A 17,340-nucleotide genomic window follows, 5' to 3' on the forward strand; every position below is an offset into this window, starting at 1 on the left:
GAACCGCTTCCTCTTCCTTCTCTCCCCTCTGCTTCGTGGCTTTGCAACTCAGTTTATTAGTAGTTTTCTTTTTTTATTGCTCATTTCTCATCTTCTGGACGTATCTCTCCTTGTATGGAAATTGCTTATAGAAGTAACAGGGGGAATTGCTACGGGGATCATACTATAACAAATAAATCAGAATGAGAGGGAGAGAAATAAAAGATGTTATTTTGCAACCGGAGTTAAGAGATTCCTGGACGGCAGCTTGATTTTTATATAGGCAGCATCCAATTAAATCAGTCTGGGAAAATTCAGCACTTGGAGAGAGCAACAAAAAGGAGATAATTTTAAAGGGATCTATTAGGATTAGCAGCCCCGTGAGCCTAAATCTGCACCTATGTGCACCTCAAACCACAGATGAGGAGAGCACCCACATGGCTTTTGGGGTAGACTGAAAAGTGGGATAAATTCACCCTCTGTTTTTTGGGCTAAAGCGGTGCAATAAAGCCTATCCCAGCATAAAATCCCAGCGTAATGAAAGTAACTATCCCTGCAAAGCAAGGGAGGCGGAAAGAGCTGGCTTGGTCCCTACCCACCATCCCACGCCAGGAGGACATCGCGTCTGCAGCACCCCAGGGCACGGGCACAGCCAAGGAACGGTGAACAACCTCCTGCCAAGGGCACAGTCCCATATGCTTGTCCTGATGGAAACCTACCTAACCATGACAAAAACACACTAAAAAAAATTTAAAAACCCTATAAAACGCCACAAAAACCTGTAAAAAAACCCCAACAACCATAAAACCACACAGACACAGCACAGCTAAAGAAAAAATGTCTGTCAAAACCCTCTTGGCTCAGTAACAGAAGGAGCATTTCAAGGCTAAATACATTTTTTGCATCTGTAAAGGATGCATAAACAAAATTAAAAGCTCTTCACAGTACTACAGATTCACAGGTCTCCTTCAAAAGAAAACACTCCTTCTTGACACCTGGTATTTTATTTAGTGATGACCTTTTTCCCCCCCCCCAACACAAAACAGTTCATTTGGCACCAGCAAAGCCCAAACAACAGCACGTTCCTGCGGAGATCATCACGCTTCATTTCCTCTCCGTTGCCATTTCTGTCGCCTTTTAAAACCATTCTCACGTTGTCAAGGACTAATTCAGATTTTCAAGTCCTGACTTCCAAAACGCCAGCACTTCAGCAGGCAGGTGGAGGACCGGGTGCTATCCAGCTCCTCGCCTCAGATCTTTTTTCATTTTCCTCAGCTCCTGCAGCTCTTTCTTCAGGTGCTTCACAGCCTGCAGGATGTCCTGCCGCTGCGGATCATCCTCCGCTTTCTGGGTGTACAGAAGGAAATGTTTCACGGTTTCGGAGAGCAGCACCTCGGGATCCACATCCACTCGACGGAGACGCAACATCCTCTCGCAGGCGATGGCGTAGTTCTTGTGCCAGTTCACCGGGTGATTGGGATGAGAGTTGACAATCTCTTTGTATGACTGTTGAAGGGACAAAACAACAAAAAAAAAAAAGAGGGACAAATTAATTGAACGAAGGAGACCAACAGCTCTTAACAGCGCTCCAAAACCGCCCATAAAGGAACAGATGCTATTCCGATGTGCAAGTCCAGAGTCGCAGCATTTCTGTAACTCGCTCCACGTTCGCCACGCGATTCGCGGTAGCGTGAATCAGAAATCTGAGGGGGGCTGAAATGTTTCCCTTCCTGCAGCAGCTGTTTGGCTAGAAATGTTAGAAATTATCATTATAACCCCGCCGCCCGTCATGCGCTGCCCCGAGAGAGGTGTTACAGCGGGCTGTGGGAAAAAAGAGCTTTAACTGCCGTGCCTGGAAAGACATCTACTCAACATTTCAGGAGATCAGCAGCAGAAACACGCCCGAGAACTTTGCAAAGCAGCAAAAATCACAGCAAAATGGGTAAAGGAAACTATTTGTTGACTCTTTGCTAGGCTATGAAATGCTCCTCCTTCTCCGTTGACACATGCTGATCATTTTGTGCATCTGTTGGAGTCTTGGGTGGTCCAGTATTTCCGCAGATACCTCCACCCGCTTATGGGTGTTATTTTTCAGTGTGAAATGCAGCAGAATTAATTTGCAGCAAGAAGACTCTTGGATTTTACACTTGCTGGCTGAGATGCATGACTGGGTAATGACAGAGGGGACCAGTGCGTGGAGGGGACTTCAGGACAAGCAATCTGTTGGCATGGGTTTGGAGCCCAGCACAGACAGCACAATTATAGCAAAGGCAAGGTGTCCTCTTGTTGGCTTTTGGCATCTTCCGTGAGCGAGGGGGCAAGTAAGAATGGATAAAATCCCTGAACACATCTCTTTGACTGTGCAATGCTCCCAGTTTGGATGAACAAGGGAGAATGCAGATTACAGGACCTATAGGGAAACACCACGTTCCTATGGAGTCCAGAAATTTTAAAAAAAATTACAAAAAAGGGAAAACAAAAAGGATGGAGACTGCAGTGTGCATTCCTAACCAAAATCTGTGACTTACGGTGTACGCAATGGTGTAAAGTTGTGATTTCATTTCTGCAGTCACACTGGCAGTTTCTGCAAGGTCAAATATGAAGAAAGCTGTCTTCATCCTAGGAAAACAAGAAAAACTTCCATTTAATAACTGCTTAACATAACCACAGCTCACATCACATAGTTATACACATCTTCAATATGTCCACACAGCTCTTTAATTGTATGGGACAGCATAAGAGCTTCTCCATTTAAGGAGAATCACTACTTTCCTGAAGGATTTGCTGGAAGCCATGCACCTTTCATTCTGTCAACCTTTTCCCTCCCAAGCTTGGCACATTTAGGTCCAGTAAGGCCATGCACCATCAGGCTGCCCGCTCTGGTGTCTATTTCCATGCCAGTGAGTTGGCATCGCCCACCGGCTGTTGGAAGGGAGCAAGGGAGCATCACCTGGCTTGCCACATCTCCTCATTGGCGACAGCTTCCCAGGAAGAGGGCTTGAAACTAAATGGGAATGAGAGGAAAATTCAGCCATCAGAGCCATGTCAGTGTGTTCTACCCACAGCACCACCAAACCTCCTAGCCCAGGCAGAAGAAAACCCGTCGTGAAGCCTGGCAGCAGGGAATTCAGCTGATCCTCAGGCATTCATGCAACTTTATTCCTCTCTCTCCATAGAAGAAGCCGCTGGTACATCAGGTGCTTCACACCATCAAAGTGTGAGATTTACCATCCTTCACAGTTCAGCTACGACATTTAAAGCTTTGGATGCCCCAAGTTCTCAATGCTTTTTGGCTCCTGATCAAGTTTTAAGATCAGAATCGGACCTGGTATTCAACTAGAAACATTTTCTCTATTTTGAATGCTAATAAAAATATCACATGTGGATTTATAATACATTCCAGGACACAAAACATTATGATTTGAGAGAGTCCAGCGTAGGGCTACAAAGATGATCAAGGGAGTGGAGCATCTCCCTTACGAGGAGCGGCTGAGGGAGCTGGGGCTCTTTAGTTTGCAGAAGAGGAGACTGAGGGGAGACCTCATTCATGGTTATAAATATTTAAAGGGTGAGTGTCACGAGGATGGAGCCAGGCTCTTCTTGGTGACAAACAATGATAGGACAAGGGGTAACGGACACAAACTGGAACACAGGAGGTTCCACTTCAATTGGAGAAGAAACTTCTTCTCAGTGAGGGTGACAGAGCACTGGACCAGGCTGCCCAGAGAGGTTGTGGAGTCTCCTTCTCTGCAGACATTCAAAACCCGCCTGGACGCCTTCCTGTGTAACCTCATCTGGGTGTTCCTGCTCCGGCAGGGGGATTGGACTGGATGAGCTTTGGAGGTCCCTTCCAATCCCGAACGTTCTGGGATTCTGTGATTCTGTGTGATTATGGCTCATGTTTAATTTCTCTAACACTGTGATGGATGTGGTTATGCTGCTGGCAGAAGAACAATGAGCAGGAAGGAGCAGAGTCGCCTCTGCGTTGTACCTGCCGTAGTCTTCAGTCCAGTTATAGAGATTCCTGGTGAGACGAACCCACTCTCCCGGATCAAACACAGCATCAGAAGGAACCAACTTCTCACAGATACCCCACGGCCAGAGCGAATAGCTCCTTCTCCAGGTCGAGTCCCCTTCATGAAGGCCTATGCAGACAAACACTTCCTTACTGCCAAAATAAAAACAGAGAGAGCAATCATGAAGCCATGCCAGAGACTGTGGGCCACCCCTTATGCCTGAGCAAACCACACCAGCTCTCCCACTGCAAGCAAACACCCCATATGGCAGTGCACAGCTTCTATGGCCAGCAGAGGAGGCACAGCCTCTCACCTATGTTGGGCCTCCCAAATGCATCCCAAAAGCTGTGGGAGAAACCCAATTTTTCCCCATGGCACCTGGTAATGCTCTTCTGCCTACCTGCACAGCTCACCCTGGCTTGTCTAAACGCAGATGCTATTCTTATTCATGTACCTAATCCTTTCTCCACTCTTACTAAGCTATTTTTATATGATGATTATTCCTGGAATACATTCATTCTATGTTAATCAGTTGGCCACAATGCTCATGAAGGAGAAGCAGCAGCAATTTGCTCTCCAACCATCGTCATTTTAAGTATGAGGGAATGTTTCTTTTTTTTTTGTGATGAATTGCATCAACAGCAAACGAAAGCATCAGTAAATGCTCTCTGCTGAACACCTTCTTATTTTTCCTTCCTAAAAACCAAACCAATCCCAAAACAACATGCAACATTATATCCGGATGGGGTTACTCCTGCACAGATATTTGCTTTAATTGCAAAAATAATCTCACCACCAGGGAGGAAGTCAGTGGAGAAAAAATTGGTCTTTTGGATGCAGTACCAAGCTGTTCCATAAACAATTTCCAGAAAAAAAAAGGTTGAAGATGTTAGGAAAGCTGTTACATATGAAAGAAATGCTTACTGTTTATTTACTTTGAGGAAACGATGGAGATTAAAAGCGAGTGTGCCATCGGGTAATGCTCCTTCCACAGGATTCCATCGGTTCCCAGGAAAATGAACTCCAGGTAAATGCTTCGCCAGCTTGGGTAAATACCACTCATAAGTCATCATCTATCACCGAAAATATGAGCAAAATTAACACAAGAAACACAAGTTTTCATCCATTGCATACCCAGAAGTTGCAGAAAATGGTTTCTGCAGGAGGAATGACTCCACGTGCTCAGTAAGGTCACCTCCCATCTCAGCAACTGTCTGGGACCACAGCAGCTGACCAGGTCACCAGTGGCTTCTCATCAGAGGCCTCCCCGTGAAGCAGGCAAAGGTAACATGAAATCATTGCTATGGGTAAGAGACACAGCCAGGTTTTGGGTTGGTTAAAGATGAGGAGTTGGGTTTGGGGTTCCTCAACAAATCCCAAACCCTTGCTGCAAAGCCAAGTGCAAGGACTGATGTGGCAGCAGCAATGTCCCTTCTGGCAGGGGGACTTTTCTTCTTCTTCCATTTCTCAGGAGAAGAAAGAAGAGAGTACAAACACCACTCAGGGACACACAGCACATCTGTTTTAGTGTAAAAAACTAGAGGCAGAAACCTGCAAAAATGCCTTTGAGGGACCAAGATAACACAGAGGACACAGGGAATAAATGGGTTTGCACACCATGCTCCATCCCAGAGCTACCCACATCCCTTTAAAAAAAAAATAAAATCCATTTTATTTCCACATCATGAGCTTTATTTGAACAAAGAGACCCCCTCGAGGAGAGAAAGGAACAACTGAACTTTTGCTTCCTGTTTTTAAATCTACCCATTGCCTTTTTAGTATGACTTGCTGAACCTACCTCCTGGTCCACTAAGGTGATATCTGGCCTCATCCCTTCACAGTAATGAACGTAACGAAGAGCGTTCCCGGGTAAGTCTCCCCTTAGCAAGACCATGGCATCTGTCGGCATAGAGGACAGCAGACTCCTTGCAAACTTATCAACAACATAGTTGTTGCTCTGATCGCAAGTGCTTAAGAGAAGAGAGAAAAAACAGTTTAAAAAAGGTATTTGCATAGCTTCAGAACAATTTTACGCAATAGGCATCAATAGGTGAAGTCTTTCGCCCTGGTCAGGTCTTGCTGAAAAGCATCATCTCCATTTACAGATAAACCGAGAGAACAAAATGAAGTATTAAGACTACAGCCTCCCAGAAACCAGCACCAGAGACATGAGCCAATGCAGTTTTGCCAGCACACACACTCACTGCTTTCACCTTAATTCTGACTTTTTCTTGGGCTAAACCTGAAGACTTACTAGTTGGAGGTGGAAGTGCCAGTACAGTGGTTCTGTAAAGCATTTGAAATCCTCTCCCTTCTTTTAATGCTTTTAATTAAGCAACCTCTACCTGAGCATCCCTGCTACTACCCTGATTCCTACCCAAGCCACTGCAGAGTCTTTGGTGTGGTTATGAGAAGCCCCACACTACAGATGTAACTCTTCAAAAAGGTAAAAAATATAAGAAAAATCCCAGGGCACAAGGAAACCTGAAGCAAAGCAAGGGAAGGAGAAGGCGACTGTTCAGGTCAAACAAATTCTGCAAACCTTCTTAGGAAATAAAGCACAGATTTACAAGTTTCTTTCATTAGAAAGTTTACTTGTCTACAGAGTTTTCTCCCTTCAACCTACATGATACCCCAATGTACAGCCTAGAGTTGGTGCTTGGTGATTTTGAGGGAGATCAAACAAGACACGTGCCTGGGGGATTTGTTACCTGTAATTTGCCCAAATCTGAGAAGCAACAAGAGCAAGAGCCGAAATCCACTCCAGCCATGGCAGCGCTCGGTTGCCCTCCAGCGCGGCGCTTGCCACCGAGGCCAGCGTGGCCAGTCCCAGCCCTGCCAGCACGGCCACCACGGCGCTGCTCTGCAGCCAGAACCGCTCCACCTAGGACACAACATCACAGAAACCACCTTTCCATCTCCCCAGCTAAAAGGAAACAGAACAAGGAGCTGCATTTTTGCAGCTTTCAGACAGCCACCCACTTCTGACAAGGTGGTTTTAAGGCTTCTTCCAAAAATTTAACACCCCAGAGCAATTTTTGGAGTGTGACTTACCACACCCAGAAACAGGGGTTTTGTAATATCCAGATTTGCTCTCCAAGCAAAGAAGATGGAATAGAGACAGAGCATTCCAGTGAGGAGCCAGATCATGGGTGACTTCTGCTGCTTTGTCCTGTGAAAAAAATAACAAAGCACTCTAGCAGCGTGATGAAAAAGGAGACAAAAGTTGTACGTGCTTGAAAACAACTCTGTGTACCTAAATGCATTTAACACAAGGAGCTGATGAGCCTGTCTTTACCTTTGCAATTTATGACACTTCCGTTTTCAAAGCATAAAACCATAAGGATTTCAAGATTTTTAAGCTTGCCATCTACAAAGTCACAGGGTTACCGGGAGCAGGGATGTTTTGCTCTTAATTAACACATAACAGCCAATTGCTGAATTTTTTGCGCTCAGAAGAAGAAAAACTCCTCACAGCGCAAGGCAGCGAAAGCCGCCCATGCAGCCAGTAATAAAGTCCACTGGGGGACTTTATTAAATCATAAAAGTATTTAAAGCAAATATTCTCCTCCGACTTACGGCAGTGCTGTGCTCACGCAGGCCACCAGTGCCAGGGCGAGGACGGGGAGGGAGAGCTCCGACTTCATCTGCGCCAGCTGAAAACTGCAGAGAAACCAGTGCATGGTTTGTTTTTATGATTTCATTCTTATTTTGCATCCCCAAATCACCACCTACACTCAAAGCGTTAAGAGAAGCGGGACATAAGCATAGCAGAATGTATTCCTCTTCTGCTGCCATTAAGTCTATCAGAAATGGGAACAGGCTCGGTTTCCGTATCAGGTTTTTGAATGAAAAATCACTGGGGGGGAGATCCAGCGTTTTTCCTTCAATGGGGAAAACAGACAGACATGCAAGCAATTCCTGTGCCGGACGTGCAAGGCCCCAGCTCTGGAGCAACGCAAGGAGAGGCAGGACAGGAACCACTTTAGCCAAAACGACAGCAGCATCAACAGGTTTCTCTCCACAAAAAAGTGCAGTTGAGATTTTACTTACACCAGCATCTCTCTCATACTGGATCCTGTCTCAGACTTGGCCTAGAATAAAATGAAAGAGAACCCATCAGAAACCCACATGCTGGTTGCCATATCACTGGGGCAAGGAAAAGTCACAGGGCTCCTCAAAACCCCTTCAGGTGGGACTCCAAAGTGGTCCCAGGCACCAGGAAAGGGCTGCCCTTCCACCCAGGCAGGGCTGTGGCATCAGCCCAGCTGGCTTTGGGACCAAACGCTTGGATTTTGCTGCATTTGTTGCTCCTGCTTCAGACCAGTTCATCGTAAATGTGATTTGTGGTGCAGGATTACACGCAGTCTATCCCTAAAGCCTCCTGAACATCAACTTGAATTCATCACATTTGATGGAGAAAGGAGTTAAGGGATTTGCATGCCTTGGTATTGCTCTCCCCAGCGGAGTCTCATTCGCAGAGGACAGCTGGGAATAGGGCAACAGGGGGAATCTCGGGAGTCTTTCAGAGAGGGGATCATATCCCTGTAGGAGTTTTGGAAAGATTAAATGGCAGCAGCAGGAAATTATCAAGTCTTTTGCCTCACATCCTACAGCCACGCGGCTCTCTGCGGAGGCTGTAATGGAAAGGCAACAGTTCTCGCTGCATCATGTTGGCTGGATACAGGGGCTTAATTTCTAAAGGTGTGGGGCTTGAGGACCCAAGGATGACATGATACATAAGCCATCCCTTTTTCTTATTTCTTCCCCCCAGTAGTGCGATTTCCCAGCCCTCTGCACTGAAATCTCTGATGCAGGAAGGCCAGGAGGGGTGCAGGGCGCTTGGTTTCCTTGGGTGGCCAGAGGAGGCAGACGCAAACCCTACGCCGTTTCCGAGACCCCCAAACCTACCATTCGTTTCAGTTCGGTATTAGTAAGTTGGAGCAATCTCTTTAAAAGCTAAAGTAATGAAAACTGCTTGCAACCTCTTCAAACAGCGGAGTTTAAGTTAAAAAAAAAATTCAGAGAATTACTTGTCTTTAAAGAAGAAAAACACAAAATTGATGCCACCATCTCCCTCTAGCACAGTTTGCTCTTCGGGCTTTTACAAATACAAGACACCTGTACAGCTTCCAGTAAACAATACGACTTAACCCACGAAGGGAAAGAAAATAATTCCTTTGCTTCCCCAGCCGCATGATCCATTCCCAGAAAACCTGACAGACCCAAAGGCCAACACGAGAAACAGTTTTTTTAAAAAAGAATAGAACATTTTCGATTTCTTCCCTTGCAAGCCATTAATCGTCACAGGCAGAAAGGTCCTGTTACTGCATAACTTAAAAGAAAAAAGTAATTTAGAGAATTTACCAGATTGAATGTCCCATATTCTTCCCTGAGAAAGTGGGTCAAAAATCCCTGAAAAGTCGTCTGGTCTCCCCACGTCCAACGGGCTCGACTGAGGTAGGACGAAGCCGGCAGATAGAGATAAGGCAGCAAACCAGCCAAGAAGCATAAACCCAACTTCAGCAAATGGCCTAGGGACAATTCCTGCACCAAAATATGTCATATTGCATAACAATGTTTATTTTAGTTTAATCACGCTGGAACTTCAAGAACAGATAAAGAAAAAACATCAAATATATTTACACAGAGCTGATCTCTCAATTTATAGTAAGTCCCTACAAAATGCTATGTTAAACCTCACGATTTTGTGGATTACTAGGAAACTGCATCAAACTGATCTCCTTTGCATGGCAGGGTGAAATTTAAGTGAAGCAAATAATATTAGCTAGGACTCACGAGTATCATACTCATTGCATCTTTCACATTTAAATCATGGCATGACATGCATAGATGGCTGAAGCACTGCAAGGCTGAGATAACCCACTTTGCAGCGATTAAGAGTTGGCTGGTATTCCATCTGGCAAAAAAAAAAAATAAAATTAAAAAATGCTGCTCTAGTACAACTACACACATCACCACCATCATCAGGAGTCAGTTTTGCCATTTACTTTATCGTGATTATGCTGGCTAAATCGGATAGGCCAACTTTTGGGGTGGGATTTTCAAGACTTGCCTAAGGGGTCAGGAAGACAAGACTTTCAAAGGGACTTCTGTGCCTAACTCCTTTAAGTGCTTCGGAAAATCCCACCCCAGAATATTGCACGCTTGCTTTATTGTTAGCCACTGCCCTGTCAATCAAAGCCCTTCTTCAGCGGTCGGGGTTGCGGGGAAGAGGCACCGTTCAGAGCGATGATCTACAGAGCAGGAAAAGTAGCTTGATAACGGTGGTGGCCACAGTTCCTTCAGACAAAAGCTGGCTCTTTTTTACTTCAAAAAGTACTGTTTTCCATTAAATATCCATCTTATTAGGTGGGTTTCTGCAGCAGGCACTACTGGACTGTCTAAAGTATTTCCTAGGGGTATTATATGGCACAATATTTTCCTTGCTGGAAATGACAGAAGCCTCTCCAAGCTTTCTCAGTTTAAAAAAGAGCTCTGTTTAAATATATTGCAGGAGTGAGTCTTTGCTGTGTTAAAGAAAATATATAGTTGGAAATGGTTATGCTGGAGATGCTGAACATTTTGGATCAAGCTTGTCTGGGTTGTATCTTCTCTCTCGCAGCTCACGCTTTCATCTCTGTGCTTAGCACCATCGCCAGAATCACACTCCATTTATCAAGTCACTGGTATAAAAACACAGGCAAGCCTGGCCCAGCGTAAACTTGCCCAATTGTCACCTTCAGGGGGGCAAAAGAGATGGGGAGTAGGTGGACGCTTCTCAGGGCCGAAGTGATCAGAGCATCTGCATCGTCGTCAGGGAAAAGTAGAGTTTCTACAACACGTCTCCATCCAGGCTGATGCACTGACTCATGGAAGACAAGACATCACAGGGCCCCTAAATGTCACACGGGAGCCTCATCCAGACAGATGCACATCACCTTCATAAGCTAGGCATGCAAAAAGGTGTCTTCACCTTCTTACAATAAGCAAGTTTAATGAAGAGGTGCAAAAGGAGGGACATCTGAGAAGATCTCTGGTAGGAGATGAAAGGGACATATTTGACTGGACCAGAAGCTTGCTGGTGCAGTGAAGGTCACCCTTCCTTTGGTCTTTTCCAGCTGGCACAAGCCAGGCGCTCTTCACCCGAGAGCTGATCTCCTGTACAACTCTCCAGTCCTGGTTGCATCAGAACTGGAGATTACCAAGCCTGGCCCATCCCAAGGAGATGCTGAAGAGGATTTTCCCCTAGAGACAAGCCTCTGCCCCCCTTCTCGCCTTGCTGCACCTTCAACTACCAACTGCAGTCGCAAGATGCTCTGCAATGACCGGACATGGCTTTTGTTTGTTGCCATCAGGGAATCAACACACGAAAACCCATCTCCAGATGAGCTGATGGCATGAGAAAGCCACTGCCACCAGCCAGGACAAGCAGCGCACACAGACTGCACGTGCTTGTGACTTCTCGCCTGCTCTCCTGTTTGGTAGGTCATTGAACGTGCTCTTATTTCCTACACGCTGAGCAGCTTTTAGCTCCGGGTATGGGTTTTGTGGTTGCTCACAGGGTATTTGCAAGCAGTCAGGGCAGAGTGGTCCTGTGCAAGGTGACACAGGCAAGTCACAGATCACTGGTGTGCGCAAAGCCCCAAAATCGTGATGGGTGGCTCTGGTACCAGGCCGTGGACCTTCAGTGGGTTATGACCAGACAAACCATTGACTGTCCCCATTTACACGTCAACACAAGAGTGAAACAAGTGCTTGGAAAGAAGAATTACTCACTGCCTTATGAAGACAGAGGCACAGGTCAGCAAAATACGTACCGTCTTTCTGAAGAGCCGACAGAGAACCCAAGGCACAATACAAGCGATATAAAGCACTATGGTGTGCTGATTGCACAAACTCAGCCCGCAGCAAAAGGCACCAAATTTAGAGATCTGAAAGTGGGGGGAAAAGAAAAACACATTCACAATTACTCTTTGCAGTTTGCAAAAACATCCAGAGACCAAAACAGCTTCAGTGCAGCCCACGGGCGAAAGGCAAAGACATCAGTGAGCACCAGTGAATTGTAACACAGACAACATGAGCTACTTTTCATTATTTACAAGGACGTTTCATTTGTTTAACAGAAAACATCCTTCAAGAAGTGTCCAGCTGAACGGCTATGTCTCCACGTACACAGGGATCCTATGTAGCACCATCACCTCATAACGATGAGATGGGGTCCAATTCCTGAACCCCTGCTCAGATTTTCCAGAATCCATACCCTAAAAGAAAGCCATTATGTACAGAGACCTCATTTTGTATAACAGGAATTATTTTTTCCTAGTCTTCAAGCACAGAGTGTTCAAGTCAGGGTTACACAAACTTCATAAGCAAAGGGAGTTAAATGTGATATCTCTTATTAGTCTAAAAGCTCATTTTCAAGCATCTTTGAAAGAGTTTTTTGATAAATTGGTGATGAATCCAGACACAGTGCAGGATGTTTTGGGTACTCAGTAAGGATTATTCACAGGTTTGTTATTGGTACCTGGCTGATGCTAATGAAAGCCTCTCTCTGTCCCATGCTGCCTTATCCTCTGCTCTGTCCCAGCACCATCAGACCAGTGCTGAGCCCTCTTCCTTCACAGCATCACCCCAGCCCATTTCAGCCACTGGTGAGGATGCTGTGCGAGATGCAAACACTCGCCTTGGCATGGTGGTGGGGTAACCAGATGAATTTTAATCGACTGCCAAGCATTCAATGTTGAATGCTGCTTTGCCATGGAAACACCTGCCATAACTTCTGAAAAACTTTCATGGGCTTCAGAGCTGCCCTGTGGGACTCAGAGCAACCTCAGTAATTTTTAAAGTATATTAATGAACTCCAAGCACATCCTTAAAAACGTGTGCATGATCATCTGATTTATGAAAAGGGCTGTAAGCTTGCTGTTGGCAGCCTGGCTTCTTTGAGGTATGGGATGCCAGACACCAAAAAAAAAACCCAACCCATTGAAATGAGCTCCTTAACTGCTTCCAAAAACCTCATCTGAAAATCCCATTGGAAATTGGGTAACGTGGGAGCAGGTTGGAAAATGCCCAACTCCACCTTTGCGGAGTGCAGGTTGTGGGGATCTTGGGACAGTACTCATCAGAAAAGGAAAAAAAAATTAAATCCAATGGTGAAACAAGGTCCCTGCAACCACTGATAAAACATGTTATTTGAGAACTCGCGAAGCTGAGTAAACTACCACTGCAGACTCCTGAAATTCTAGCCTAGCCTGACAAAAATCCCTTTATTCACACAATTTACAGGAGTCACAGCAGGCAAGCCTGTGAGAGGAGAAAAGATCAGATGTTCAGGCAAGGAGAAGCAGAAAGAGCAAGGCTGCTGAGTAAAAATATCATTTGGCTGTGCAGTCTGTTTATAAAGTAGAGAATATAGCATGAAATTGAAAGTCTCTGTATTTAACAATGCCATTATTTTAGGGGCAGATTTAATTTAAAGAAGAACTGATTGAAAATGTGGTTGTTTCTGTTTTTCAGGAGAAACCTGGGTTTCTCAATAGATGAGGTTTTCTGGAAAATATATCTATCTACCCCAAGGAAAAAAATCTCAGTTCTGAGAAAGAAAACTTCAACACCCACAGCCCAGTTTTCGAATTTTTGATGCAGGAAACCAAACTTCACACTAAAACATTTAGATGATAATTATTTTTCTTTTCCTGTTTCCACCCTGTGTATATTAAACAAACCAACACCAAACCCATCCAACAGGTCCCAACTCAAGCCTTACACAGAGCGGGCAGGATTTTCAATGTCTGGCACTTTTGAACATCCAGGTTGGTCAGGGGTGGACACCACCCAGTGCGGATGCTCAACCAAGTCCCAAAATTTGGCCTTCTTTAAACACAACTAAACCAGTACTAAATGAAGAGGAAATTAAACAGGCTTGTGACAACTAATTGAAAAAAAATAAAGAACTGTTCACTTTGCTTGAGATGTTTTACCTTTGATCTCTCTTTTGCAGTGGATGCCTCCTCAAAATGCGCGGTGAGAGCCATCAGCAGCCCCACAAACAGATTGTTTAAGCTGAAAACCTCCGCCGCGATGGACCACTGCCATGTTAGACGAGAAAATGCAAACACCCCCGCAGCAAGGATTCCTCCAGCATATGAGCCAGAAAGCCTGCAAACACAGATAACATGAAATCTTCTTTTCCAACAAAAAAAGCCTACTTTATTGTCCTTCTTTTTTTTTTAAAAAATTTATTATTTTTTTTAAACATACTGTAGCAGCAGCAATGATGACTGCCACCCAGCACCCTGCCAAAACATTATATGGTTAACGTCTTCCTAATAATTCCTTCGCACAGAATCGCAATTAGGAAGAGTGGGCGTTAGCCAGCCCGTCTATTCGCAAGCCACCCAACACCAAAGAGTTGGCTTCTTCTTATAAGTGCCATGAAAACTTCCAGTGTTGAATTTGGTTCAGAAATCCCAATGAGCGACGGCCCAGCGGGTCGTGGGATGTCGAGCCAGGGAGTCATGCCTCTAACGGGATACTCTCCACTGGAGGAGATGCCAGCAACGGCGCAGCCTTAAATTAATCGAGGCGCTGGATAAAGAGTGGATTAGAGCTATCCATGATGGACAGCATTAGCAGAGCTGTCCTGGGGGGTGTTTAGCGTCTCGGGGGTGGGTGAGGTTTGTGGCGCCCATGGTCCTGGCAGAGAGAGGCGGCCGCCGGGGTCAGGAGCGGGGAAAATGGGTGTCAGTGAGGGAGCAGGTGAAGCACCCAGCGTCGGGATGGCAGCAAGCCCAAAAGCTGGGCATCTCTGCGACTCCCAGGTGGGATTACAGCACACGATCCCCATGGAGCCGCTTGCCCAAGACGGCTGGATGCCCACGAGGTGGGATTTCACCTAGGAAATCTATTACACCCATTCTGCAATAGCAGCTCTTCCCACCCGGTCACATCAGGGGCAGCTCTGGCTCTGTCTGTTTGAAAGGTCCTCCTTTGGGAAGTCACCCTGAAAAGATGCCATGTAGGGCACCACAACCAGTTCAACTCCATCTTATCCAAAGACACACATAGCTGCAGCTACGGCCAAAGCTCCTCTCCAAAAATTCACTGTCAAGACCACAGATTGGGTATTTTTCTAGTCCCACATCAGGTACACACACTTCCATTTAGTCCTAACATTTCCAGCAGTTTAAAGCAAAACGATGATAAGTGAGCGAACTTCATCAAGCTATGTGGGTAATTTGTTCCTAAATACCAGCCATATTCTCTAGCACAGCCAAAGTCCCCAGGTGGCTTCCTCTGCCCATGAGGGATCAGAGAGTGGACTTCCACATAGGACTTGCTTATGGGGCTCCCCACGTAACCCAGAGATAAATGGAAACCAAGTAAACCAAAGCTACAGCCCTCATGAACAGAGATGAGGGAGCTGCTGGCAGAGCAAACCCTAACAAGAGCTCCTCTCCTAGGTCATGCTTTCCACCTTCCCAAAATGACCTCAGTACACTGAAAACCCAACCTATTTCTTCTTGATGTCAAAGAAGGACTTGTGCAGTCAGTACAGGCATTTTTAATCCATTACAAATGGGAAGCAGGGTTCACAGGGAACAGAGGGCTGGGATGAGGGCTAGGGAAGACCAGGTCTCTATTCCTGCTCCTGCCACAGACACTGGACATCCTGGGTGGCCTGGGACAAGCCACTCTGCTGCTGTCGCCACAGGTATCTGCAAAATAAGACTCTTCTCTCCTTTGTAAAGCATTTTCAGATCTGCAGCTGCAGAAGCAAGGCAGTTCAGTCAACACCTCAGGTGTCCAAGGCCACGGCAAGACAAGCTCAGGGTGACACAGAGCTTCAGCGTCACGATTGTAGGAAGGGGGTCTTGAAAAATCACTGGAAGGGGAAAAATTGAGGATTGCTAACTAAGAGCAGGTGGGACTGTGTCAGACCAGGCCTATGACTGCAAAGTACCCTATAAGCTTTTGAAGAACGGTGACACGGAGCCCCTTCTGTGGGAAATCAGGCGAACTACTGGTATCTACCGCTGTGCTCACTAACGTGTGACACCATGGTGGACACTTCCAATGTCCAACTGCAACTTCACTGCAACTCAACACAGGTAAATGGCTTGAAATCCTCCAAGGCAAGACCTGTCACTCGCTACATTAATAAAACATTTCAAAAATCACACAATTGCATGTAGGAAAGGTGTTCACAGGCAGGAACATGGCTCAATTGGTTTTGCTACCAGCCCAACAGCCTCGAGTCCATCTCCTCCAAGGGAGAGGTGGGACACACACATCCTTCCTGTCAACCTCAAGGGCTCTGGTTGTGCTCTCCTTCTCACTGTTACTGTAAAGATGTGGCACCTGAACAGAAAAAAGGCTAAGATACAATGGGGTTTGCAGGAATTGTGTCTGGAGTGGTTTCTGCTCCTAAAGAAAAACACCAGGAAAGGACAGCAGGGCCACGTGTATTTTAAAAACGGAGAGATGTCCTGGTGCACAAACCACACTACACAACACCCACAAGGTCTGACTAAACCCTGTAAACAGCACAGACTTCGTTTTAACAAAACAACTTTGTAAATCCCTTTGAAATCCTTGCAGGGAAATAAAGGGGAAAAAAGGTAGCACAACCTTCCCCAAACCCTTGGGAAGAAAAGCAGCATTTTAGGCAAACATCCCAATCATTTACCAGTTCTGGTCTTTCCCAGAAAAGACTCGAGCAGATAATTAGAGTTCAAATGAGATGAAAGAAATCCCGTCCTCTTGATAAAAAGTCTCAAACCTGCAATTCAAGTTTTATGAAGGAAGGTTTAAGCAAACGCTGCTCAACTCAAAGCTTCAAGACTTATTCCAGTTACGTGGGGCAGGGGACACCTCTGCTCACCAAGCGGTGCAGGGTCAGGATCCAGCACTGAGCACGGTCCACAGATCTGTTTGTCAACAGATCCTTTAGTTTCCTGTGAAACTCATGGGAAAGCCACGCTGCTGAGCTTATTTTGTGAAACCATCTTGCAAGCATGAAGCACTAAGCTCCTACAAAGCATACTAGATGCCAAAAAACCCCCAAATGGAAACGTGTTGCATTTGTGAAGAACATCAAGAAAGTAGTTTTGGGAAATGCAAGCTGGAGACCAAGTTTTTTTACCAGATTCTGTTACCAGCAATGGATATGGTGGATTTAAGAGCCTGCAGATGGAAACATTGCAGGAACTGGAAGCGCTCGGAGCAGGTATCTCCAGATGAAGATGAAGACCACCTGGCAGGAAAAAAACCCCACATGCAGCAGGTCCACCCAACACAACTGTTCACAGGGAAAAGCAGCACCAGGACGAGCAGGAAT

The 17,340-nt window shown here is 45.7% G+C and overlaps 1 protein-coding gene across 1 annotated transcript; it reads right to left on the bottom strand.

The window, feature by feature from the left end:
- Positions 1-1,212: 1,212 nt before the first annotated feature.
- On the bottom strand, positions 1,213-14,917 carry TMEM260 (transmembrane protein 260). Its single transcript, XM_010182826.1, has 14 exons — positions 14,832-14,917; positions 13,982-14,159; positions 11,816-11,929; positions 9,363-9,542; positions 8,049-8,089; positions 7,575-7,658; positions 7,050-7,167; positions 6,707-6,879; positions 5,794-5,965; positions 4,920-5,068; positions 3,971-4,147; positions 2,930-2,983; positions 2,508-2,598; positions 1,213-1,485 (listed from the first exon to the last, which is right to left on the bottom strand). Exons 1-14 carry the CDS (start codon positions 14,915-14,917, stop codon positions 1,213-1,215), a joined length of 1,890 nt encoding a protein of 629 aa, XP_010181128.1.
- Between the last annotated feature and the right edge of the window lie 2,423 nt (positions 14,918-17,340).

Source organism: Mesitornis unicolor, unplaced genomic scaffold, assembly GCF_000695765.1.
Source record: "Mesitornis unicolor isolate BGI_N332 unplaced genomic scaffold, ASM69576v1 scaffold12374, whole genome shotgun sequence".
In the NCBI taxonomy this organism is placed as follows: domain Eukaryota; kingdom Metazoa; phylum Chordata; class Aves; order Mesitornithiformes; family Mesitornithidae; genus Mesitornis; species Mesitornis unicolor.